Raw genomic sequence first — 27,377 nt, 5'->3', positions numbered from 1 at the left:
TCTCAAAAATAAATAAACATTAAAAAAATTAAAAAAATAAAATGTTTATATATTTGTTTTTGAGAGAGAGAGAGAGAGAGAGAGAGAGAGCGAGCCAGCCAGCAGGGTGGGGGGCAGAGAGAGAGAGGGAGACAGAATCCCAAGTAGGCTCTTTGTTGTTGAGATAGAGCCTGACGCGGGGCTCAAACTCATGAACTGTGAGATCATGACCTGAGCTGAAACCTAGAGTCGGATGCTTACGTGACTGAGCCACCCAGGTGTCCTAGGAAGTGTATTTTTGAACTATACCTGCATACAGATTTCCTGTCACTTGTGACATTTAATCTGACTCCAGGATACTCAAAGGAACCAGGTGTGGCAATTTGTTCCAGCAAGTCATAGATGGGACATAGGTGGCACTAGCTATCACTCCGTGCAAAGAAAGCTTGTTTCTCTATTTGTGGAACTATCTTAGAAGTGTGACACCCCTGGGCCAGGATGAAGGGGCAAGCAGGATGGGGAGTGATGTAGTGGATGATTGGGCGAGGGACAACTGTAATATTAATAAACTAGACAGATTAACATATTCTACACAAAAATGTGGGTCAACTAATGCAGACAAATAAACCTATTTCTGACATGTCTTGAGGATTATATCCAAATGTTAAAAAAGAATTTACAAGCAAGGTGTTCATTTAAACCCAACTTACTTGAACTTGTTTACCCAACCAATCGAAAGCCATAAATCCAGGTTCAGTCCTTAGGATTAAGAGCCCAAGAAGAAACTGTAACCCAATTCCCCAAAAGACAGGCCTCCAGTAAACCTATGCAGAAAGATGAAGAGATAGGTGTCACTAGAAAATGAATGGCTAAGCTCAGCATAAACACCCAGAGGATTACTATTTCCTCGGAAGCTTCTCACACATGGCCTGTGATCCATCTTTGAGAGGCCAAAGCACTTGTGAGCAGAGAATCACGGCCCCAGATCTTGGTGCTGCATTCCATCATCCCAATCCTGAGTTCGAAGACTTCAGTCTCCGGAAGGTATGCAATTATCATTATATCACGACAAAATGACTTAGACACAAAGAGTAGTCTTAGAAGGACAATCAAAGGAGGAAGGAAGGATCTGGCCCTCTTAGTTGTGCTATAAATGTGAGAGACATATAATTATTTCCCCTGTCTGGAAAATGGAAAGGCAGAGCATGACTTCTTTGTGTGCCCAAGGTTTGTTCATCTGACAATTTGTAAGTGAATTAAGTGAAATTCCTCCCTGTTGAGGGGCTCTCATTTCACTGTAAAAGGAACCAATTAACTCTAATGCAGACCCAGGGAGTACAGCAGTAATGGACAATCATCTGCCTTCATTTTTGGTGCAGAGACGAGTGGGCTGCCGAGAACTGAGGAACTGGAGGCAGACCAATCAGCAGCGATGCTGACCCTAGCAGGGCAAGGACTTTGGATCTTATTACGTGACCTTCTTCTTGGGCCAACCTTTCAGCCAGTAAAGTCTTCCGGAGTTTTCCATTCTGAGTCATGTGTGAAAGCCTGGATGTCTCCAAATTCTTGCCCATTTAACGGGTTACAGGCTGTCAGAATGAGGATAGCGATTGAATTCAGTGGGAACAAATCTGGTCTGTTTAAGGACAGATTTTTGCAGTAAAATGACCTAAATTGCAAGTGGAAATATGATAAACTACAGAATCCAATGGTAGAATATTAGATTATTTACTGGTCCGGGGAGATCGGGATCAAAACAGATGAATTTTCTTAGCATGTTTGATGGAGGGAGGTGGAGGACATGAGTAGAAATTAGACTTGACAGGAGAGAACCCCTCACTGGTGATGTAACTGGAAAATCACTGAGAATGATAAATGAGAGAGTACTAGTACTAAGCAAGTTCGGGAAGGAAGGTGCCCTAGCCACTTAAAAGAGCATAACAAGGTAAGACTAATATTGAGTAACAGTGAAATTCTCTCACACTCATTATTTTGAGCAATTTAGACATGAGGGAAAAAAAGAGGGAAAAAGCTGAAAAAGATTGATTTCATACTTACTTTGGTTGGGTGCTTGGAAAATATAAATACCAGGATAATGTACATTATGAGCCCACCAAAGGACACCAGCTGCTGTTGGCCCAGTTTGGCGGTGTCCAAGATGAGCCAGAATATAACACCCAGAATCAGTAAGCTCCAAATCACCCTAAGAAAATTGGAAAGGGGGCATCAGCATCGTTTGCGCTGCTAACTTGAAAATCTTAAAATCAGACTTAAACTAATAAACAAAAAAGTTATTAAGAGTAACACCCTGGCACCAGGAAATTATGCTTCTAGACATGGCACAAACCCTCTTTGGTTGTGGCTATCAAGGCAGATAGCCAAAAATTAAGCACCGGATTAAGCACATTCCAAAACTTTTGGGCTCTTCATTCGTTCAGGATCATAAAAAGGGGCCAGAGATGAGAAAGGGTGTTTAGAGAGGGAAGTCTAGTGGTTTCTTTGGGAGATCTTCTGTGAGTTCTCATGTCCATTTTGGGAGATGGGAGAGATGTAACCTTCTGCCCTTTAAGGGAGAACTTGAAATGTGCTCTCTGAAGTTGGAGGACTCCAGCTGAGCCTCACAGAGTAAGTTAGACTTCAGGAAGTGTTATGACTCCTTGGCGGATCTAGTGGGCGTGACAAGTTTGACTCACAGCTTGGATGGCAGAGCCAGAAAGTGTGCTGTGTTGGGATTGAACAATCCTACGTTGTTAGGTCAAGGATATGTGAACTTTCCAGGTACATCCCTTGAGTGCCATTCTGGGGAGAACCTGTCTTGTGTCTAATCCACTAGGGTCACCTGGAGGAAGAGGAGGTCCCACAGAAAAAGGCTGAAAGAAAAGCTCTGAGCAGTCACTCATCGGATGTGGATATGGGGTCTTATAGGAAAGAGTCAACTTTTATATTCACAGGGTCTTACTTTCAAAGAGGCCAGCTCAGGCCCAGATCAGAAAGCCACCTCCCCAAGTAAGAACTGTCCTTTCTTTTGGACAATATTTTATCATTTAGTGGCACTTGGAATTAAAGCAGTTTGCAGGGACATTTGAACATATCTTGAACGAGTCATTGCCCTATCTAGGCTTTGATTTCCTGTTTGTAAAATGAAGGTATTATAGCAGATTATTCCCCAGGTTATTTCTAGTTTCAATAGCCTATAAATCAGGGACCAATTTCAGAACACGTTTTTGGAAACAGTGTTGGAAAAGACTAACATTTCTCTCAAATGCAACAAGGGAACGGAGTGAGTTTACCACTTCATCCAGAACCAATGGCTGTTTAGGAGCCTTTTGCCAGGAGATAGACACTCATTGATTCGTTGCTCATATTTGGCCATAAAGTAATCCCAGACAACAAAGAAGATGACAGCCACGGTGATCACGAAAAGGGGAAGGGCTCTATGAAAGTTCAGCGCACAAGCTGCAATCACCATTGCCAGGTAACCTGTCGAGAAAGCAAGCACAGACAGGGGGCATCACCAATACCAGGTGCAGACCAGCCTCTAGCACTGATGGGGCTCAGCCAAGGAGAGGTTCAATCAAGAAACCATTGAATGCAGGATTGCTCTTGATAGGGCTATTGACTCATGTAATTATCTGTACTATATATTTTTAGAATTTTGTTTTTTTCACAGTAATTCCCTAACAGTCTCACCATGAATGCAGGAAGGACAGAGTGCTAGGTCTGTTTTCTCATAGAACCTCAAGTTCTTGAATCTTGATGCTTGATTGTTGGGTCTCTCAGTACTAACTCCTATTTTTGGGTATTCAGACTCAGCAGGGGAGTTTCTATCAGAGAAAGGCTAGGTGTTGAAGCAACCACTGGCAAAAAGGTATTGATTCTCCTGGTTTGCAGCTCAGATTTGGCCTACGCTTCAGTGGGAAAATAGGCCTTCCAACCATCTCTGAGTTCCAAAGAATCTCTAAAGAAAGGGGTGAGGGATAATTACCAAGGTGGCTGCTTTTGAAGAGGAGATTCTAGGATAAGAACAGGGTGTCCCAGAAAGGTCAGCCAACATGGTCTGCAGGTTAAATCGGGCCTACCACTTATCTTTGTAGGTTCCAAGTACAGTTGTGTTTGTATACTTGTGTCTGAATCTACAAATAAAATTGCATGGAAACACCATCACGCCTGTCTGTTTACTTTTGTTTTAGAAGGACAGAGTTGTGTGGCTTTCACCGCATGGCCTGAAAAGCCTAAAATACTACCTGGCCCAGTGTAGAGGAAGCTTTAAACCCTGCTTTTCCTTGTTTCAGATATCTGAGCACCAACAAAGCCACTGGCCTTGGAGGTGCAAGAGTCTTGGGTTAACGTCTACGGACTTGGGTGCAACGGTTCACATTTTATAGACAGGGGTGTTATTCAAAATGGGCTGCAGAACTCTTTGCTTTGGAGGGAGTAAAAATAGGGGACCTGCTCATCTATGAAGATAGTGTGGTCTTGCTTTCAGGCAGGAGGGGTGACCTGCATGACCCTAGGCTCCTGCTCACATTGCATTTGCATGAAGTATTAATTGCTTATATCGTCCCCTGTGATTAGGTCCCCATCTTGTGTTTATCACCATGTTTTCTAGTTTTCTGTTTTCTGGATTTGCATGAACTAGCCCTTAAATCCATATCACAACAACCAAGGCTGTAAGAGTAGGGAACCTAATTAGATGCTAGCTACATAAACCAAACAGGGAAACAATCTGCATAGGCAACCACAGTTGAGACCCACCACTCAGGAGCTTCTGGATTAACTTCTCTGGATTCACCAAGGTCCAGGGGGAACAGAAAGATTTATTTTTTTTCTATAGAAAGCTACTATTTGGAATATTCTCAAACAAAGACACTGGCATCCACCCCCCTTTTGTTATTTACCTACTATTAAGATGCCCCAGAGGATGTACTGAAGGGTGGTTTTGTGTTTCTTATAAAAATCACAAACTGTATCATACTTCCTTTCCAGATACCTGTAACAACACAAGAGCAAAAAGGCAGGCAGAAGGTAACATCAAAAACATGAAATAAACTGACATACTAAGCTAGATGAGGCTTTGTAAATCAAGCAAGCAAACGAACAGATGGATGAAGTGGATGTCCTACAAAATAGAAATGGGATACTCATATCCTTTTAGACTATAATCAGCCATAGCTTGGATCAGTGTTTGCTGCGTGGATGTGCCAAGCCCTGAGGGCTTACAGAGATGCAGAAAACATGCTTCTGAAAACAGAGCGGGGGAGATGGATAACTAACCAAAAGCTGGAAATAAATGGTAGGAGAAGACTGTTTCTCACGGGACTATGTGGGCCTCTGATAGCTTTTAAGCTTCGGATATGAAACGTTGATTTAAGGAATTGTCATCCCTTTTGGCCTCACAAAGTTTGAGTAAGTTGGTGGTTCCCTGTCCTGGCTCACCATGTTTTTTAGTGGGAGACTGACAGATTTCACTGGGTGCTTGAAATATAAAGGAGGATTTTGTGGATTTCAGAGCTATTAGCCAGTAAGTTGTAAGGTAGCTTTCTCAAAAGTTCTGGCATTGTTGGCACATCTTTGTTCCTGTCCAGAGCTTTGTTAGGGGGTGGTGGGTAGTGAGTGAGCAATATGGGGATCTGGGCACTTGTGCTGGGGGGATGGTGGCCATCAGCAAGTGACTTTGGAGGGGCCCAGGCCCATACCCACAATGACCATGCTCTGCTTCTCCCAGGGTTCTCCTGGTTCCCTCCATGCCTCCCCTGAGGTCTGGCTTCATACATTTGCCTCTTTTCTCACTGCCCCTTCTAACAGAGACCTCTTCTCCCAACGGAGGAAGGAATTTATTCACACAATCATTGCCACTTCTAGGTCACTTCTAGTCCTATGTAGGAGATTCCTCATCTCTGGGATTCCAAAGGACTCACTGGCTAATGCCTCCACTTGTCCATTTTGCAGCAGCTGTGCGTCCATGTCCAAGTCTCGGCCCCTGTGCAAGTTTCAGGGCACAGCCCAAGCCCCTTGCTCCTACAACACCTTCTTGCATCTCCTTGAACAGAGTCATTCCTCTGTGCTTTACTCCTACTGTCTCCTTTGATTTCATTTTGTGATAAAGGCTTGACTGGCTAACTTCCTGGAGAGCAGATGTGAGCCCAATGGCACTAGGACCTTGGACATTAGTGTGCTTGATGGGCATTTGTTGCATTACTAGATAAATGAAGTGGGAGTGTGTGTTGCTTATTTGGAATAGCATGCTACAGCTGTGGGTTAGGACCCATTAGTAGGTTGTGAAGGCACAGTGTGTGACACTCATCTTTATTTTATTTTATTTTTTATTAAAAAAATTTTTTTTAAACATTTATTTATTTTTGAGACAGAGAGAGACAGAGCATGAACAGGGTGGGAGGGAAGAGAGAGAGGGAGACACAGAATCTGAAACAGGCTCCAGGCTCTGAGCTGTCAGCACAGAGCCTGACGTGGGGCTCGAACTCACGGACCGTGTGATCATGACCTGAGCTGAAGTCGGCCGCTTAACCAACTGAGCCGCCCAGGTGCCCCTTATTTTATTTTTTAAATAGATGTACAGCTTTTATTATTTTTTAAAGTTTATTTATTTATTTTGAGAGAGAAAGCGAGGAGCAGGGGCAGAGAGGGGAGGGCGGAGGGAGAGCGAGAGCGAGAGCGAGCGAGAGAGAGAATACCAAGCAGGGATTCTCCACACTGACAGTGCAGAGCCCAACACAGGGCTTGAATCCATGAGCCATGAGATCATGACCTGAGCAGAGATCAAGAGTCAGATGCTTAACTGACTGAGCCACCCAGATGCCCTGACACCCATCTTTAATAAGAAAGAATAGGACTGATAAGAGCATATCACTCACAGTAATGATGTCTTATTTCATGAAAACTTTGGTGTTGTGTATGTGTGTGAATACATGTACTGAGAATTGGAAACACTGATCCAGAAGATATTGAGGGAATCAAAGTTCAGTAAAGACTAAATTTTCATCGTCTAATTTAGGAAATGTTGATGATGCATCATCTTCAGTTTCTGATAGTGTTTCAAAGTGGCAGCGGTGGAGGGCGACATTTCATTGGACACATTCATATACTTTGGGTTGGATTGATCAGATCCTTTAATTGCAGGGAATATGTGTGGTCCATGACAACTCACACTGCATAAAATAAGTAGCTAGAAATAGAGGCTTCGGCCATTTGGTTATCATGGCTAGGCAACTCCCAGCCTCTTGGTGATTGCTTCCATCCCATTAACAGTAGTGAAACCTGACCACCCAAGAGAATTACTCAGCCCCTGGAGTCAGAGGTCCGTAAAGCATAATGAAAGATGGAACAAAGCTCAGGTTTCTGAGGTAGTAAATATTTTTGATGATGTAAATGTGACAAGAGCTTTTAATCTTAATTCTGACCAACTCCAGAGATATCTTCTGATGCATAAAAATAAAGTTCCTCAGAGACATAGAAATTTAAACAAAATTTAAATAGGAATTTAGAAACTTGATAAATACTTGAGTGTTATGACAGAGTACCAGACAATCTTGGGCTAGGAATCAGAAGCTGACATTAAGTTATCTTTGTTCCTCTCTAGCTAACCTTGAGTAAGTCACTTTTCTGAGCTTCATTTTCCTGGTCAAAAAAATAAAAATAATTTGCCTCTCTTACCTCATGGGCAGTAAGAACTTGGAATACCTTCAGGATACTACGGTCAGAGCAAGTTTGTTGGGACTTAATGTGGATTGGGTTTTGAGAAATCAATTGCTTATTGATTGACACTGAGAAGATGAATTAACTACTTTTGCGTGGACTGGAGCAATTAGTTAGTAATTTATGCCTTTAATTAGAAGACTGTCCTGGATATTGGGTTCCCAGGACATTAGCAGTTTGAATTTACCATGGTGATTATCATAGAGATCCATTAATTTTTCTGGAAATGGTGTTGGGCAGGTAGTGGGGAAGGGAAATGGGTGTAGTGGTGGTAATATCCAATAAATAATAATAAATGTTTAAAATTAGATGAAGATAAAACAAAGTGGCAAAACCAAAAAGGAGGTCAGTATGGTTATTTCTCCGTTTAAACCTGTACCCTTTTTTTTTTTTTCAACCTTTATTTATTTTTGGGACAGAGAGAGACAGAGCATGAACGGGGGAGGGTCAGAGAGAGAGGGAGACACAGAATCGGAAACAGGCTCCAGGCTCTGAGCCATCAGCCCAGAGCCTGACGCAGGGCTCGAACTCACAGACCGCGAAATCGTGACCTGGCTGAAGTCGGACGCTTAACCGACTGCGCCACCCAGGCGCCCCAAACCTGTACCCTTTTTGATGTGCCTCTGGATCATCCTCCACATCTTCTTTGTTTCTTAAAGAATCCTGCTCAATGGTGACCTGCTCTTCGTCCTGGAAATCAAACATTGCAGCAGAGATGGAATAATGAGAATTCTGGGCATAATGAACCCTGATCTCTTTTTGCTTAGAATTTTGGCAAAGGACATTTTTTATGGACTGCATTTTATTTTATTTTTTTAATTTTTAAATATTTATTTATTTTAATATAATTTATTGTCAAATTGGCTAACATACAGTGTGTAAAGTGTGCTCTTGGTTTTGGGTAGATTCCCATGGTTCATCACTTCCATAACAACACCTAGTGTTCAACCCAACAAGTGCCCTTCTCAATGCCCATCACCCATTTTCCCCTATCCCCCACCCCCCCAGCCCTATCAACCCTCAGTCTGTTCTCTGTATTTAAGAGTCTCTTATGGTTTGCCTCCCTCCCTCTCTGTTTGTAACTATTTTTTTCCTTTCCCTTCCCCCATGGTCTTCTGTTCAATTTCTCAAGATCCACATGAGTGAAAACATATGATATCTGTCTTTCTCTGACTTATTTCACTCAGCATAATATCTTCCAGTTCCATTCACGTTGCTGCAAATGGCATGATTTCATTCTTTTTCATTGGCAAAGGACTTTCTAAAGGTCTTTTAAAATTATTATGCAAGAATATAGCTCCTATTATCTACTTGCGCATTTTTCCCTTTACACAAAACCTACAGGATCACACTTCTCTCTCCTTTTTCTTCCAAAGGAGCTGTTGGTAATTTCTTCTTTCCTTTAGGGAATAGGCTCATATCTATGCTTTTTGCTCCTTTCTCTACTGTAATCATTCAACCCCTGCTCTGTTCTCAGGCAAGTGCTAAATGAAGTTTATATCAGAGGCTGTATAAATCTCCTTTTAAACTCTGTCAACCCTGTTTCCCAAAGGACTGAGACCAAGGCTGGCTTTATTTTCCTGACAGCCCAAAGCTTGGCCTGCAAACGTGACCACTAGCCTAGTATCATCAAGAGCTGATTAACTTTCCCTTGGGAACTAGGGTCCTATCAGTTGGGCTAAAGGGAAGTATTTCCCTTTGTTAGCTAACCCTTGCTCTAATTAATGAAGTATATACCTGGGCTATCTTTCTAGATACTGTTTGAACTCAAAAAATTTTTTTTTCAATGTTTATTTATTTTTGAGAAACAGAGAGAGAGACAGAGTGCGAGTGGGGCAGGGGCAGAGAGAGAGAGAAAGAGAGGGAGACACAGAATCCAAAGCAGGCTCCAGGCTCCGAGTTGCCAGCACAGAGCCCGACATGGGGCTTGAACTCACGAGCTGCGAGATCATGACCAGAGCCAAAGTTGGACACTTAACCGACTGAACCACCCGGTGCCACCCCCGCCCCCCACTGTTTGAACTTTTAAATATCCATGACCCGTCCTGTTCTCAGGATAGCATAGAGGATTTCCTGCCTTCCACCACTTTGCAATAATATCTCAAATAGGTCCAGCTACCGTAAGCAATGGTGAGGGAAAGTGGCAAAGAAGTATGCAAATGCAGAGTGGTTTGAATGTGCTGTAAGACAGATAAAGTCATATCTCAGCTTTTATTTTCTGTCATAGCCCAGGTGGCCATTGATTGATCTGGACTGTAAGAGAATTCCTCGAAATAAGTCACAAGCATATCTCTGAGCTGAAAGGATTCTCAAAGATCATAGAGTCCTTTGCTGCCAAACTCCATTATACTTTACATTTAGACTAACTTCATTTTCTGGTGAAGGATAACAGAAGGAGAGACCAGTGGGGTCCAAGCTGCAGCTGCTGAGGATAGGGGTAGAGATAAGCCTTATTCATTTCATTCTCATCTAACACCTAGCTTAGCCAGTAAAGTTTGACAATTATTTGACTTAATTAATCATGATTATTATTTTCTTACAGTGAAACTGTCTCAAGTTACCTACTATCAATGGAATGCCTGGCATTAACTATTCTCTTTTATTCCCACACCCATTCCCATCTTTGTTTGTTTAATTAATGTTTACCTATCAGATTGGTAAAGATTTTTTCTTTTTCAAAAAATCGTAATTCCAGGGGCGCCTGGGTGGCGCAGTCGGTTAAGCGTCCGACTTCAGCCAGGTCACGATCTCGCGGTCCGTGGGTTCGAGCCCCGCGTCGGGCTCTGGGCTGATGGCTCAGAGCCTGGAGCCTGTTTCCGATTCTGTGTCTCCCTCTCTCTCTGCCCCTCCCCCATTCATGCTCTGTCTCTCTCTGTCCCAAAAATAAATAAACGTTGAAAAAAAAATTAAAAAAAAATCGTAATTCCAGTATAAACACACAGTGTTATATTAATTTCAGGTGTATAATATAGTGAGTCAACAATTCCAGTGCTCATCATGATAAGTGTAGTCTTAATTCCCTTCACCTATTTCACCCATGCCTCACCCACCTCCCCTCTGGTAACTACCAGTTCTCTATAGTTAAGAGCATGTTTTTTGGCTTGTCTCTTTTTTTCTTTGTTCATTTCTTTTGCTTGCTAAATTTCACATATGAGTGAAATCATATGGTATTTGTCTTTCTCTGGCTGACTTATTTCAGTTGGCATTATACTCTCTAGATCCATCCATGTTGCTGCGAATGACAAGATTTCATTCTTTTTATGGCTGAGTAATATTCCATTATCTATCTATGTATCTGTGTATCTATCTATCTCACCTCTTCTTCAACCATTCTTCTATCAGTGTACACGTGGGCTGCTTCCATAGTTTGGCTTTGTAAATAATGCTGCAATAAACATAGAGGTGTATGTATCCCTTTGATTTAGCGTTTTCATATTCTTTGGGCAAATACCCAGTAGTGTAATTACTGGATCATATGGTAATTCTATTTTTAAGTGTTTGAGGAAGCTCCATACTGTTTTCCAGAGTGGCTGCACCAGTTTCCATTCCTACCAACAGTGCATGAGGGTTCCTTTTTCTCCACATCCTCACCAACACTTGTTGTTTTTTGTGTTTTTAATTTTAGCCATTCTGACAGGTGTGAGGTGATATCTCATTGTGGTTTTATTTGCGTTTCCCTGATGGTGAGTGATGTTGAGTGTCTTTTCATATGTTCATTGGCCATCTGTGTCTTTAGAGAAATGTCTGTTCATGTCTTCTGCCCATTTTTTAGTTTTTTTTTTTTTGTGGGATTTGTGTGTATGTGTGTTTGTGTGTGTTAAAAATATGGGAGCTTCATGAATTTGCATGTCATCCTTGTGCAGGGGCCTGCCGGTCTTCTTCCTGTCATTCCAATTTTATATGTGTGCTGCCACAGTGAGCACCCATCCTCATCTTTAAAACAAACCGAAAACAACAACAACAAAATCTCCTTGACCCCATAGTCATAGGACATCTACCCTCCCTCCTTCTCTTCACAGCCAAACTGCTGGAGAGAGTTGCCTTTACTTTTAGTGACCCTCACATCCTACTCAGTCCATTGTGATCAGGCTTCTATTGAGATGGCCTCTGCCAAGATCACCCAAGGACCATTGGTGACCAACGTGGTGGATCTTCCTCAGTCTTTATGTTCTTGTGTATAACAGTAAATTATCTAATTTTTTGTTTTTGATTGTTTTGTGAAACAATAAAAAAAGACTTCATTTTTTTAAGGAGCAGTTTCAGGTTCACAGCAAAATTGAATGATAAGGAGAAGTTCCCCATACACCTGTGCCCCCACTCATGCATAGCCTCCCCCATGATCACCGCCTCTTGTTGCAATTGATGAACCTACAGTGACACATTATCACCCAAAATGTATAGTTTACATTAGGGATCCCTCTTGGTGTTGTCCATCTTATGGGTTTGGACAAATGCATAATGACATGTATCCACCATAATAGTATCACATAGAGTAGTTTCACTGCCCCCCAAATCCTCTGTGCTTTGCCCATGTATCCCACCCTCTCCTCTTGGTAAACACTGGTCTTTTTACTGTCTCCACAGTCTTCCCTTTTCCTTTGTCATATATTTGGAATCATACAGTATGTAGTCATTTCAGACTGCCTCTTTTAATGAGTAATACATATTTAATGTTCCTCCATGTCTTTTCATGGCTTGGGGGTTCATCATATCTTTTTAGTGCTGAAGAATATTCCATTGTCTGGATGAACCACAGTTCATTTATCTATTCACCTGCTGAAGAACATCTTGACTGCTTCCAAGTTTTGGCAATTGTGAACAATGTTACTATAAACTTCTATGTGCAGGTTTTATATGGACAGAAGTATTGTTTTCTCTTGTTTTGTTGCATAAATAGGGAAATGGACACTTTTTTATAATATATTAAGTAAAATAGACAGTAAGAATATGGATAGCATGATCCCAATATAAGTGACATGTGCATGGCAGTGTATATTTGCACTAAAGGGCCACGTTTTAAGATGTTAGGCACTGATTTTTTCCTGGAATTATACAGGTCATGTTTTCTGTCTTCCAAATTTTGCTGCAATAATTTCCCACATAATCTACTTTAAACAAGTTATTCTTTTTATCTCTGAGAATAACTCCCTCCAATAGATGGCTTGATATTAGGCACCCAGAATTACCCAAAAAAGGATGATCTACATGAATAATCTGCTTGATTTTTAGCAACAGAAGCCTTTCTCCAAATGAGAGCCTACCCAGAATTCAATATATAAAAGAAATAAAAGTAGCCTTGCGACAGAGTGCCTCAGCCTGCTGTAAGCTTAGGCATCACTGAGGAACTCGAGAGGCATGATGGATAGTGTTAGAACCACATCTTAGAACCTTCTTCATCTGCCTCACTTACTTTAAAATCGAGATGCTTTGGTTTAAGCCAGTGCTTTTTGCTTTGCGATGGAGTTTGGCATCTGTAATAGTGATGTGTCCGAGAAAGCCTATGTACTCTTGCCAGCAGAAAACTCTGGGGACAGGTGTACAAACACAAAATCTCTTTGTTTGAGCACGTGTGTTTTCTTCACGACTCTGCCTTACACATTCTAATTACCAGTTAATTCATTCCTCCGAGTGCCAGCTGAGCACATGCATTCTGTCCCCACAGCTGTCCGTCCCTGTTGCACAGCAGTTACTATGGTAATAGATTCACTCAACCATCGCCGCCCTACCTGCTGGGTGTTTTGCACAGCTCTACACCTTAGTGAGTTGTTGTTTCCTGATGTGTTCTGTTTTTCATCGAAGTCATCTTCATTCTAAGGAAAAAGTACAGATTGCAAAAATACAATTTCAGAATCAAGAAACTCAAATGTTCTTTTTATAAAATGGTACCAAAAGAATTTTGAGGAATGGGACAGCAAAGAGGAGGTGTTTAGATGAGTCAGCTGAAAAAAGAAAGGACCAGTGGATCTCAGGCTTATAAAGAAACAGATGATCTCTGTTCTGTTCTGATGGAAGGAATGATGTGCTTCAGCTTGAGGAAGAGAGAAAGGAGGACCAGGTGCCTCCATCTAAGTCATGTAACTTTATAATAAGCAGAGAAGAGGCTAGGGGGCTTCACATACCACAGGTTTCCAACTTATAAAATAAAGAAAAATGTAGGCCATGTAGTTTTCTTCTTAGATGTTAGATTTTTGAAATGCTAAAATGTGTTTTGTTTAGCTTAAAGGAATCTCTCCTAGTAATGAGAATCAGAAAATGCCTTCTTTTGTCAAGCTGTCTTGATTTTACATTTTGGATGGGAGTCAGCTGTTCTCTTGGAGGAGTGTCCTTACCCCTGAGCTGCTGTTTTGACATGTGACTGACACCCCCTGGCTCATTGCTCTTTTACCTGTTTTGAGGGGGTCCAATCTTTCTCCCATCTCATCCCAACTTGCCTTCATAAGGTAATTCATTCCACGTAAGGCAACAAGGTAGATAAACCGTGTCAGGTAGGTCCCCATAGCTTTTCAGGAAATGTATCCTGCTTGGCCTGTCGGCTGTGACCTTGTCTTTGAAAGAAGAACAAGTGTATGACTTTGATATTAACTTTAGATCTGTCTGGCCCCAAGGATCTATAAAAATTACAATTCCAACTCGTGTTGCATTTTCCACCTATTAAAATACAAGAGTGTATAAAATGTGGATAAAATCTAACTTGCAGCGTACATGTGATTTATGCATAAAAGCCTGGTTGAGGGGCGCCTGGGTGGCGCAGTCGGTTAAGCGTCCGACTTCAGCCAGGTCACGATCTCGCGGTCCGTGAGTTCGAGCCCCGCGTCAGGCTCTGGGCGGATGGCTTGGAGCCTGGAGCCTGTTTCCGATTCTGTGTCTCCCTCTCTCTCTGCCCCTCCCCCGTTCATGCTCTGTCTCTCTCTGTCCCAAAAATAAATAAAAAACGTTGAAAAAAAAAAAAAGCCTGGTTGCCACAGTGCCTTTTTGTGTCACAGCTGCATATCTTACTTTAGCACAGTGCCTCCCACACATCATTAGTTGCTGTTGCTAATGATTAGTTGTTGAATGAATGAACCACAGAAATTTTGATGTTGCATTAACTGGTATGGCATAATACATCTGAGTATTTGGTAAAAAATATAGTAGGGGGCTCTGGGTATGGTATGGAAAGATGACAAAGCTTGCTGATTGGGGTGGGCTGGTGGGCAGTCAGGGACTCATTTTACTATTCTCACTTTCATGGATGCTGAAAATTTTAAAATAAAAATGAATACATAAATAAAGCTGAAAAGTTACAAGTATAGCAAAACCTTGGTTTGTGAGCATAATTCTTTCTGGAAACATGCTTGTAATCCAAAGCAGTTGTATATCAAAGCAAATTTCAAGAACCATTGGCTCAGTTGTGATCATGTGACGTTTGGCATCACATACTACTTTTATTGCAAGACATCACTCATTTATCAAGGTAAAATTTATTAGAAATATTTGCTCATTTGTGGAACACCCACGAAAAAAGCTACTCACAATCCAAGGTTTTGCTATAAAACCCAGTGTAAGTTGGTGGAAATACAGGGCACAGGTAACAGAGGGTGTTGGTCCTTGGGGTCCCTAATTCCATGTGTGATGCTTTGCAGCCTCAGTTTACCCATCTATACCACAGTTTTGATTCAGTGTTCTTATGATCCCTTCCAGAATCGTGACATTTTCTGGGACCTTCTTGGTAATTCCTGCTAATTCTTGATTACTCCTGCCACCTGGTGGCGGGATCTGAAACTTGTGGAACTCAAGGATGAAATAGGAAGTGGTGTGTGTGTGTGTGTGTTGTGTTTGGGGGTGGGGCAGAGTAGATGTAAGCGTTGAGAAGGGCACCTGTGGACGTATTCTGTAACATGTAATGGATTGTTTTACCTCTGGTAGAGTGTGCGCCTTGGCTTTTTAACGTTTTCAGGAAGAACAAAGTCTATCATTTGAGGATTTCCAACAGAAACGATGGGGGTGTTGTGGGTGTTGATTGGAGCTAGAAAAATAATCCTTAAGACATCGCTTTGCTTTGTCTTATTGCTTCTCGTCAAATTGGAGTCATAGGGCCTGAATGGGTGATCGGTCCATAATTACTTCTTGGCCTGTTGTTTTTGACCATCTACTTAGCAATTCAGATTACTAGATACATTAGTATAGATTACTAGATATCTTAGTACACTGAACTACAATGAATATTGTGTTCTAAATGCAAGCTTGTCACTCCACTGAATGGGTGACAATATTGTGGTATTTGTAAGCAGCTTACAGCATGCCATGTAATTTCTCTTGTTAGTGTTAGTTGCTGGGTGTACTCCATTCTGCCTTGAGATGCTCTGAATGGCAGATCCTTGAGCCTGGGGTTCCATCCTGAACTTTCCATGCTGTTCGAACAACTATAGGTCCACAGTGAGTGTTGCAGTGAATACAGATGGACAGAGGTGTTTAAAATTATTTATTTATTTATTTATTTATTTATTTATTTATTTATTTATTCCTTTCAGTTTCTAAACCATTCAACCTCTAAAACATGAGAAATCACTGAAACCATTTCCTCCCCATCTACTTAAGGTATTTCCCTTCTATAGAATTATAGCTGAACATGTAGCCACCCAGAAAAATGGTGACATTTCCACTTATAATTAGATTCTGGCCAATGAAGTACAAATAGATGTGGTGCCCTGAGTGGGGCAGCTCAGGAATATGCCTTAAGAGATGGCTGGCAGGTGCTCTTTGTCCCTTACATTTTTTCCTACACCATGCTGCCTTGTGTGTGGATGGCTCCAGCCAGGCCATGAACATGAACACAAGAGCCCCATCCTGGGGATGTTAGAGCAGTGAGTGAGTTGTAGGGCTCTTGGGTTCCTAAAACCCAGAGTAGTGCTTCCACTCCAGCTCTATACTACCTACTTCCCGACCTTTATCTGCAGGATACAAGCTTCTCCCTTGTTACTTTTGGTTTTGCTTTTATTTGCACCTGGATTGATATAATACATAGTAGGTACACGACACAAGGTTAAACTCTTTGAAGTCCTGTGATCCAATGATCTCCATTTTTACAGATGAAGAAACTAAGGCAAACATAAGTGCATTGCATGACTCAGGTTATATAACCAGGATAGCCAAGATGGGATCTGAACTCAGACCGGCCAACCCCAGACTATCATGCCTGTAGAGTTTAGACCTCAGGGCAGGACCCTTTGGTCTTGGGAATGTCTAAAGAGATAGTGGTAAACCCTAGAGGAGAAAGCAGGAAAAAACCTCTCTGACCTCAGCTGCAGCAATTTCTTACTTGACACATCCCCAAAGGCAAGGGAATTAAAAGCAAAAATGAACTACTGGGACCTCATGAAGATAAAAAGCTTCTGCACAGCAAAGGAAACAATCAACAAAACTAAAAGGCAACCAACGGAATGGGAAAAGATATTTGCAAATGACATATCAGACAAAGGGCTAGTATCCAAAATCTATAAAGAACTCATCAAACTCCACACCTGAAAAACAAATAATCCAGTGAAAAATGGTCAGAAAACATGAATAGACACTTCTGTAAAGAAGACATCCAGATGGCCAACAGGCACATGAAAAGATGTTCAATGTCACTCCTCATCAGGGAAATACAAATCAAAACCACACTCAGAAATCACCTCACGCCAGTCAGAGTGAACAAATCAGGAAACTATAGATGCTGGCGAGGATGTGGAGAAATGGGAACCCTCTTGCACTGTTGGTGGGAATGCAAACTGGTGCAGCCACTCTGGAAAACAGTGTGGACGTTCCTCAAAAAATTAAAAATAGATCTCCCCTATGATGCAGCAATAGCACTGCTAGGAATTTACCCAAGGGATACAGGAGTGCTGATGCATAGGGGCACTTGTACCCCAATGTTTATAGCAGCACTCTCAACAATAGCCAAATTATGGAAAGAGCCTAAATGTCCATCAACTGATGAATGGATAAAGAAATTGTGGTTTATATACACAATGGAATACTACGCGGCAATGAGAAAGAATGAAATATGGCCTTCTGTAGCAATGCGGATGGAACCGGAGAGTGTTATGCTAAGTGAAATAAGTCATACAGAGAAAGACAGATACCATATGTTTTCACTCTTATGTGGATCCTGAGAAAGTTAACAGAAGACCATGGGGGAGGGGAAGAAAAAAAAAGAGATTAGAGAGGGAGTGGGCCAAAGCATAAGAGACTCTTAAAAACAGAACAAACTGAGGGTTGATGGGGAGTGGGAGGTAGGGGAGGGTGGGTGATGGGTATTGAGGGGGGCACCTGTTGGGATGAGCACTGGGTGTTGTATGGAAACCAATTTGACAATAAATTTCATATTAAAAAAAAAAAAGAGATAGTGGTGTACCTACAGATGAAAGTACCCTTCCACGAAGAAGGCCTGATTTGAACTATAGATATCAAAAGACCAGTCAGAATGGCTAGAATGAAAAGATAAGAAATAACAAGCGTTGGTGAGGATGTGGAGAAAAAGGAATCCTTGTGCACTGTTGGTGGAAATATAAGTTGGTGCAGCCACTATGAAAAATAGGTAGAAGTTCCTCAAAAAATTAAAAGCAGAACTATCTTAAGATCTAGCAATTCCACTTCTGGATATTTATCTGAAGAAAACAAAAACACTAACTCAAAAAGACATATGCACCCTTATGTTTATTGCAGCATTATTTACAATAGTCAAGACATGGAAGCAATCTAAGTGTCCATCGATAGACAAATGGATAAGGAAGACGTCATCTATATCTATAGCCAACAGAATATTATGCAGCCATAAAAAGGATGAGATCATGCCATTTGGGACAACATGAATGGACCTACAGGGTAGTATGCTAAGTGACATAAGCCAGACAGAGAAAGAGAAACTGTATGATTTCACTTATATGTGGACTGTAAAAAACAAAACAAATGAATAAGTAAATAAACAAAAAGCAGAATCAAACCCATAAATACAGAGAACAAACTGATGGTTGCCAGAGGGGAGCGGAGTGGGGGGTTGGGCAAAATGGGTGAAGAGGAATGGGAGACGCAGGCTTCTAGTTATGGAATGAATAAGTCATGTGCATAAAGGTACAGCATACAGTCAATGGTAGTATAATAGTATTGAATGGTGACAGATGGTAGTTACACTTGTGAGCATAGCATAATATAGAAACTTGTAGAATCACTATGTTGTATACCTGAAACTAATGTAACATTGTGTATCATTGTGTAACATTGTGTATACTCAAAAAAAAAAAAAGAAAAAAAGAAAAGAAAAGAAAAGAAAAGAAAAGAAAAAAGAAAAGACCAGGTAGACTTGACAGAGGTGCTGAAAGATTCCTGAAATGCTCGTGGCCACTTTTAAACTATATTTAGGCTTTGGTGATCATTTCCCAACCCAGGATAGTGGGCCTCTCACCCTATAGACTGGTTTTAAGTAGATGCTATTCTTTAAATACACAAGCGGGCACTTCTGCATTTGTGGACATGTCTGTCTCCGTGATTAGTCTGACGCTTTCTCTTGCAACGATGTCTGCTTCGCTTACTTGGTCTCTCCCTCCCACTGTGGCCCTGATTGCACAATGTGGCTTCCATTTCTCAGTTTTTGTGGCGGGGGTTTCTCTGCTGCAGACTGAACATCACTCTGCCAGGGGAGACTTTCTTCAACCTTCTTTCCAGAAACTACTCTGGCCTGGTGTGCTCTGACAGTATGGTTGGTCTTGCTGAGGGGGGCACTGATGGGCTTGAGCCTGGGGCAAGAACAGACACCTTCATCCCTGGAGAGACTTTCATCCTGAGTTCTGGTGGGACATACATCATGTTGGTTAATGACAGATGGGAATGGCTCATCAGGCAAATATGATGTTGATAAGGACCCTGAGGAGTCACTAGGAAGATATTTTTTTTTTAAGTTTATTTATTTATTTTGAGTCGGGGTTGCAGAGAGAGAGAAAGAGAATCACAAGCACTTGTCAGCACAGAGCCCGACTCAGGGCTCTGCGAGATCATGATCTGAGCTGAAATCAAGAGTTGGATGCTTCACCTACTGAGCCACCCAGGCACCCCACTATGAAGAGCCTTAAATGGTTCTAGAGCTTGACACTTCACAGCAAGTTTTGTAAAGTGTTTGCTAAAATACCTTGGTTGGAAGGCTTTATACTATCAGAACAGATTTAGGTTGGTGATCAGATTTGCTTATTTTGTTATGTGTGTATGTGTGTGTGCCTATCTATCTACCTACCTACCTATCATCTATCCATCCATCCTACCTATCTCCCCACCTCTGTACATCTTTAAAGCAATCTTCCTAAGAAACAGTCAATGTGATACTTTCGAAGGAGTGATGCCTTAAAATATTGCTATGGATGTCATTTGGAAAACTTGGAACTGTGTAAATATGTAAAAATCTATATTATACCCATTGGACTTTAAGCTGAGAAGCCATATTCTCTGTCCCCTGTTCTCTGCTGAATACCATGTATATAACACAATGGCAGCACAGAAGTGCTTGGTGACTGTTTTTCAGTGGAAAGATATTCCTACAGGCTTATTGTAGTGAAGCTATAATTGTGTCTGTACAACTAAGTAGAGACAAAATGGTATGGGACTGCTTTCTCTACTTCTCCAAGAAGGTTACTGTATGTTCTAATATTCTATGCCTGAGATGCCTGAATGAAGGTACCAGAAATACACCTCCAATTTTTTTTTGAGTTTCAAGTGACTGATTTAACTTTTCTGTCTCCATTTCTATGAACATGGAATGGGACTAGCTGGAGCAAGTGTTTCAAATAGTAACTTAAAATTCCAAAATGCAACATAAATTTTGCATTTATGCAAAAAAATAGGAAGCGGCTCACCAAAAACCTGAAGACGACTGCTTTCAGGAATATTGACAAATTATCTATACTAATTGGTGTTGCATTGTGATAAAGGCTTGGGTTCCATCGCCATTTCTGGGTTCAACTCCAAGCTTAATGTCTTGAAGCCATATTCATCACCATATAGGAGTGTAACATTCATTACCTACCTAGTGCCATATATGGCAATTGACTTTTGTCAATTGACTTTTGTATTAGTTTTACTGTTGAGTTTGCTACCTACTTGCTTCTCTGGGGCATTTATAGTCACTTTGCTCTCTATGGTTGAAATTCGGCATATAAAAGTCAACATCTGTTTCATGAATCTAATCTCTTCGCATTGTTCGTATAGCTCCCCCTTTATTTATTTATGTTTTACTTAATGTCAAACATTTTAAGGCCATTTACTCTATAATGTTCCCTCTAAATTGCATGGGCTTTGCCTTGGAATGATGGCATTTTCAAAGGTGGTATTCCAGAAGTCTTTGATCTTATTGTATGGCATGTGACCCTTTTGGCTCAGGTAGCCTTGTGCCTCAAGTCTCTGGTTTACAGAATCCTTAATGTAGTTCATGGGCACTAGCTAGACCGTTCCTTCCTGAGATGTTCCTGTTTTTCTCACCAGCCTGTGTGGGTTTATGGACTGGATTAAGGAGCAGCAGTACGGCGAGAGGGGAAATGCCTGCTCAGCCTGTAGTTCGTCATCACATTTCCCTGGCATAATTCTCTGTCACTTCTGAATGATCTGAAGGGAGCTTTGAATTGGGTGCAAGGAAGCAGGACCACAGAACATTGATAACATTCTCCCTTTGTGATCTTTGTGAGCCAGGAGCTAGTGAAACCCCTGAGTACAGGAAAGTAGGGAAAAGCAGGGCTCTGTACCCAAATGAGAAAAATTAGGGGAAGGTTTAGAATGATGAGATTTATAAAAATAAATTTAAGCCTGCAAGTACTCCTAGAAATGGCTTCCACAGTTTTCTTAGAGAAACGTCTAGGGGAGAAACTTCAGCCAAACAAAAGATTAATGAAAAATTATGGCAAAAGGAGTGACAGTATGTTGTGAATCTATTTAATGAATTAAAACCTTAATCCAGGGATTAAGATTCCAGAAGAAATTATATACATTTTAACCCCTCACAGTGTAGAAAAGATACTCAGAACACTTAGCTGAAGAAAGAAAATAAAAGAAAAGTTAGAAGATAGGGTGAACAGGCCAATCTTCTTATCTTTTAATTTCTGAGAGCTGAACGACATTATAAGCAGCAGTGTTTTGGAAAGGTAAATGCTAAAATATATATATTCCGCTAAAATCAAGTGGTAGAAGAGAAGAAAAAAACCCCAGAAATTAGAAAAATATACTAATTTTGTGATTACTTATAATCTTAAGCTCATTATAAAAGGAACCATTAAGATAACAACAAAAAAATACATCTTCAGAAGAAAACGAACAAAAATAAAGAGTATGCAAACCATATGTGAAAAGATTTTTACAAAGCACAACATAAAATATGATGAGAGGAGCTAAGAACAAATACACCCATCTGGCAGATCAATGGATTCGATGGAGTCAGAGGGGGTAATAAGGACACGTAACCACACACAGACACCTTCTGATGTCTTTGAGTTTTATGATGGTGCGTAAGAGACATGCATTTACTACAGTACAAACTGTACGTTGAACTTTAAATTTTGACCTCCTCTGGGGCTAGCAATATGCAGTATGATCCTCACACGTGATGCTGGGCATTGCCTAGTCAGCCATGAGATCACTAGGATCCACAATCAATTCTGTGCCCATTCAACCACTGTTTCTCACTTCACAGTATTCAATGCATTACAGGAGATATTCAACACTTTGTTATAAAATAGGCTTCGTATTAGATGATTTTGCCCAACTCTGGGCTAACATAAGGATTCTGAGCACATTTAAGGTAGGCTAAGCTATGTTTGGTGGATGAGGTGTATTAAATGCGTTCATGACATACAATATTTTCAATTTATGATGGATTTATTGGGACATAATCCCATCATAAACTGAGGAGATTCTGTCCTGGAAATGACTCAGGGACTCAGAAAGATAAAACGTGGAGTGGTCAGGATCGTAATTGACCAAGGCTGAATACAGGATTAAAAAAAGCAATTCAGGTGTTCCAAAAGAAACAATGGTCAGAGTACAATCGAATGCTCTGAGAAGCCTGGCTATCTGTGTACAAATGGTGTAGATTAATGTAAAGGGAACCGAGGAAGAAATATCTAGAAACACATTTTGAAAGAGGTTGATAGAACTCTTTCAGTCTATGACAGATCAAATGGGCAAAAGTAAGAATAAGGAAGACCAAGATGACAATAAATAATATGAATCTGATTAGCATCTATTGAATTATATAACTCCAATAGAAAATATATTGTGGCCAAGAATGCTAGGTGTCCCTGATATCTATCTTTCTCTATTTCCTTTAAATATAGGGCTCTGAATTTTAGCTGGGCCTGAGATTTCACAGGATAGAGGTACATTTTTGACCTCCCTGTGGCTCTCGTTGAATTCTGCCACTGTGATTGAAGCTACATGCAGCTTCTCAGAAGTGTCCCAAAGCAGGACAGTTGATGGAGCCTGTGGACTCCTTTATTATATTAATTAAATATAATATTAAAAAGGAAATACTTTAATGAAACCTAGTTATTAAAGTATTAAAATTAATTTGTGATAGTCTATATACATCTTTTTCAACACTTTAAAAAGCAAGAAAAAAAAAACCCAACAAGGTCCTGTGGCAAGTGTGAATGACTGCCTTAATTGCAATGCCATGGATGTAAATTATATTTGGAGATATTTGAAACAGATATCAATTCTTTTTTTCTACTTGTATATATTAACTCAATGTAGTGACGGTTCTTTTGCACCTTTCGCATTCATTTCAAACAAGCGGTTCTACCTCCTCTTGGTCTGTGTGATGGAGCATATTCTTCTCTGTCAGGACCACGGAGAAGGCATCCCCACTCATCTTCCACCTTGTGGATCTCTTAGTTATGAAGCAACCATAAGTACATCTGGGAGAATATGGATCTTTATCTTACTTGCACTTGGATATCTTGGTTTTACTTCTGGGTCTGTCCCTATTATCGTCCAGAAAATCTACCAGTGGGGGAAATCAAATAATACCCAGGAATAAAGGCTTGAAATAAGCTTTGCTTTGAAATAAGCAGCAAATGAATGATGTTTAAGTATCTTGCTTAACTGGGGCTGATGTCATATGCTTTTCTAAAAGTAGTCGTTTTTCTATCAGAATTCATTAGAGTCTTGGGTTATGTTTAGAAGATGAAATGCAGATTAGCTTCCAATGTAATTCTGGTGTCAGACCAGACACGTTCATGTAGGCCAGACACTAGCAGTTGCTGCATGAAATGTCCACTGGGTGGAGCCACTTAAGGCTGTAAGATACAGGTACCATGAAGGCCAACGCTTGGCCCCACTTCTAATTCTGGCCATCTGTTAAAAGCATTAATATGCTAAAACATGGCCACAATTTTATATACTACAAATGTTTACTTCATATATTGTCTAGAATGGTTGTATATAATAAATAAATTGAATCCTTATCAAAAAGCATTCTGCCATCACTGGCCAAGTTTAGGACAAGTTGAGCACTAAAAAGTGGAAAATATGAATAATGTCTGCAACTTACATGTGTCAAAAAATAAGATGGACTAATAGGGGGATAGAGGGTAGATGAAAAAATACATGAGAAAGCAAGTATGGTAAAATATTAATTATGGACTGTAGTTGGCGGATATATAGGTGTTCGCTATGAAATCACTTCAGCTTTCCTATATGTTTAAAAATCTTCATTATATAATGTTGCAAGAAGCAAAAAATGTTGGTAATTGATTATAAAATATGTAATAAAAGAAAGGGAATGTTAATCCAGATAGACAAATATGATCAAAGATAAGTCTATTCTTTTCAGAAGAATGTCAGGGAAGGAATATTGAAGAAATGAAAACTCCCATTTTGCAATTCCCTAGTACTAATTGATTCAGGAAAGGGTCATCCATGGATGCGAAAACCATTGGGTGAAATGTGTTGGGAACCTGGATATTCACATAGCCTTAAATGTCATCCCGCCCCCCTACCCCCCACCAACAGATTACTTACTAATTAATAAAGAGGAAAACATGCCTTGGTAATGGAGTGCTGTGCTCATCACCATCCTAACCAGGTCATCACCACAACAGTGGAGTTAAATTTCTACAAATGCATTATGTATATTTTTAATTTCTTTTTTTACATGCAGTATTTCCAGAGCTGAAGCTACCTAAAAGTCATATAAAGATAGAACTGTACATTCCAAGACACCACTGACCTCCTGCCTGGTTGCCTTTCACTCTTATTGTAGCTTTGATATTTGTGTTGATAATTTGTGTTTGGTAAATGTGTGATTTCAGCCCGGACAAGCTGTTCTTAGAGCAATAATATAACAATGCCTGGACTCCTTCCTTACTGGGCCAGGCACAGTGCTCTGCACTTCCTCACACACTGCCATACTTAACCCTTGCTTCTCTGGTATTTACATCTCTATCAATTCATAGATAAGCATCCTTTCTCCTTCCACTAAAAAACAGTCTTCCATCTGCACTTGCTGGCTGCTATGGTCAATTTTTGTGTGCCCCTAAAATTCACCATTTTGAAATTCTAACCTCCAAAGATGATGGTATTAGGAGATGATGCCTGTCGGGGCTAGGAGATGGTGTTTAAGTCGTGAGGGTGGAGCCTTCATGAATGGGAGTAGTGCCCTTAGAAATGAGGTCTCACAGAGATCCCTGGCCCCTTCTACCATATGAGGACACTGTGAGAACGCATTGGTTATGAACTGGGAAGAGGGGCCACACTAGAATGAGCCCATGCTGGTGCCTTGATCTTGGACTTCTAGCCTTCAGAACTGTGAGAAATAAATGTTTGTTGTTTATAAGCTTCCCAGCTTGTGGTATTTTGTTATAGCAGCCCAGATAAAGGCACTAGTTCCATTTTCTTGCCACATTTTGTCTCCCACTCATTCCAATATGTATTCCATTCCTACCACTCCATGGAAATCACCCTTGCCCAAGTCTTTGATGGCTTTCATGTGCTTAAATCCAGTTTTCATCATCCACAAGGGATTGTTTCCTCCTTAAAATACTCTTGTCCAACTTGTGATATCACACATTGCTAGTTTCCCCTTGTCACCCAGACTTCTTCTCTATTTCCTGTACCATATCAGCCTTTCAACTCAACCCTTAATGTTACATATAGTTCCTTGGGGCTCTGTCTTAGGCATTCTCATTCACTCCTCTAACAAATATTTTTTGTGTACCTACTATGGACTAGGCAATGGTTCCTATGCTGGTTGCTGGTCTCTGTTCTCAGGGAATTTAGAAGATGCCAACCATAATAATAACACAATTAATTATTTTCTTACAATCATGATAAAGACTTAAAAAGTTCAAGTCCTGCACCTTATAATGCTTTTACAGATTGATTAGAATGAACTTGTCTGTGTCTGAAATTCCAAAGATGCATGAGGGAAACAGAAACGCTCTTAACAGCAAAACATCTTCCTATAGTTGAGAAAAAAAATAAAGAAACAAAGATATAATCTCTTTGACTCTGTCAATTGAAACTAAAATTCTTCTTATTCTCATTTCCTTCTCTGATTTGTTTTTCATAGGTAAATTGCCAGTCTGCCTAAAGGGATCAAAGGTTATTATAGATTTTTTTTTAAATGAAAATGCATTTCATGCCAAAGCCTAAATCACCTGCAGGATGAAGTCTTATTTGCTCGGGCCTGCCTTATTCTTGTGTTATTTTGGGAAGTCATGGTCACTTCCTAAGTATTGGTCTCATCAGACCATTATCAGACTTACCAGACTGTTTCATGCCACAATAGTTAATAGTGAGGCATGAAAGAGGATACATGCACCATGGACATTTGAATTTGCTTACGTTTGGAAAAACATTGCTTCTTAGTGACTCCTAAAATCACCTTGGTCATCAAGCACCTTTTCCCAAAGAGCACTGACTAAATAAATATAAATGAATTACAAATACATGGATAGAGCCCATAAAATTTTTTTTAAGAGATGCATTTGAGTAAGTAAGATATGGGTCATAATGAACCAAAGTATTTGAAAAATAACTTTATAAAAGTCCTTTGGAAGAGACACAGATGCTGGGAGGGAGCCAAGGTCTCTCCGTCTGGCAGGAACCCAAGGGGCTTGACGTTTACATTTGACGGCCATTAAAACAATTCAGAGTTGCCTGTTGGTGTCTTCCATAGTTATCCATCAGTAGATCCCAGTATCTACCATACAAAGAGGTGGCCTTCATAGATGGGTTTCAAATTTTGGTTTGGCCCCTGCACCAAAATAGCATCTCCAACTAAATGGTTTGGTTAATGGTTGCTGATACTTGAGCATTTACTAGGTGCTAGTGCTTTCCACTAATCTCCCCTTAGTCCTTTGATGCAGGGTGTTATGGACCTATTTTTGAATGGGGAAGTAGATGCAGAAGTTAGGTAACTGCCTAATGGCAGTCTGGTTCTGAAGCGTCAACTCTTCACCCAAAGAATTTATGTTTTACTCTCCTCATAATGATTCACTATGTGACTTTTCACCTGTGCCCTGCTAACCCCCACCCCTTCCCAGTCTGACTTTTCTCAGAAGCTCACCTCTCTCTTTCCTCTCCACTTCCTCCTTAAGAAGGGGCCCCTTGTTATCTTCAGCCAAGCTCAAAGTCACATGCAGTACAGTCAGTTCTTGGACCATGATAGACCACGTCTTCTTCCACGTGTG

At 40.7% G+C, this 27,377-nt stretch overlaps 1 protein-coding gene and 1 non-coding gene across 2 annotated transcripts in view; both read right to left on the bottom strand.

Annotated features, from left to right (window-relative positions):
- Positions 1-27,377, bottom strand: part of SLC28A3 (solute carrier family 28 member 3) — a 61,380-nt gene that overhangs the window by 19,668 nt on the left and 14,335 nt on the right. The window contains exons 2-7 of the mRNA XM_040450290.1: positions 13,419-13,502; positions 8,300-8,382; positions 4,878-4,969; positions 3,270-3,459; positions 2,038-2,182; positions 690-803 (exon numbers count right to left, since the gene is read on the bottom strand). Coding sequence (XP_040306224.1) covers positions 690-803; positions 2,038-2,182; positions 3,270-3,459; positions 4,878-4,969; positions 8,300-8,382; positions 13,419-13,502 — 708 coding nt within the window. The remainder of the gene's footprint in view (positions 1-689; positions 804-2,037; positions 2,183-3,269; positions 3,460-4,877; positions 4,970-8,299; positions 8,383-13,418; positions 13,503-27,377) is intronic.
- On the bottom strand, positions 11,511-11,615 carry LOC121014245 (U6 spliceosomal RNA). The gene has a single exon (XR_005783129.1). It is a non-coding gene; the product is annotated as a U6 spliceosomal RNA (small nuclear RNA).

The sequence above is a fragment of the Herpailurus yagouaroundi genome, unplaced genomic scaffold (assembly GCF_014898765.1).
Source record: "Herpailurus yagouaroundi ecotype Mexico unplaced genomic scaffold, PumYag 201, whole genome shotgun sequence".
Classification (NCBI taxonomy): Eukaryota; Metazoa; Chordata; class Mammalia; order Carnivora; family Felidae; genus Herpailurus; species Herpailurus yagouaroundi.
This window is presented reverse-complemented; position numbering and strand designations above follow the sequence as displayed.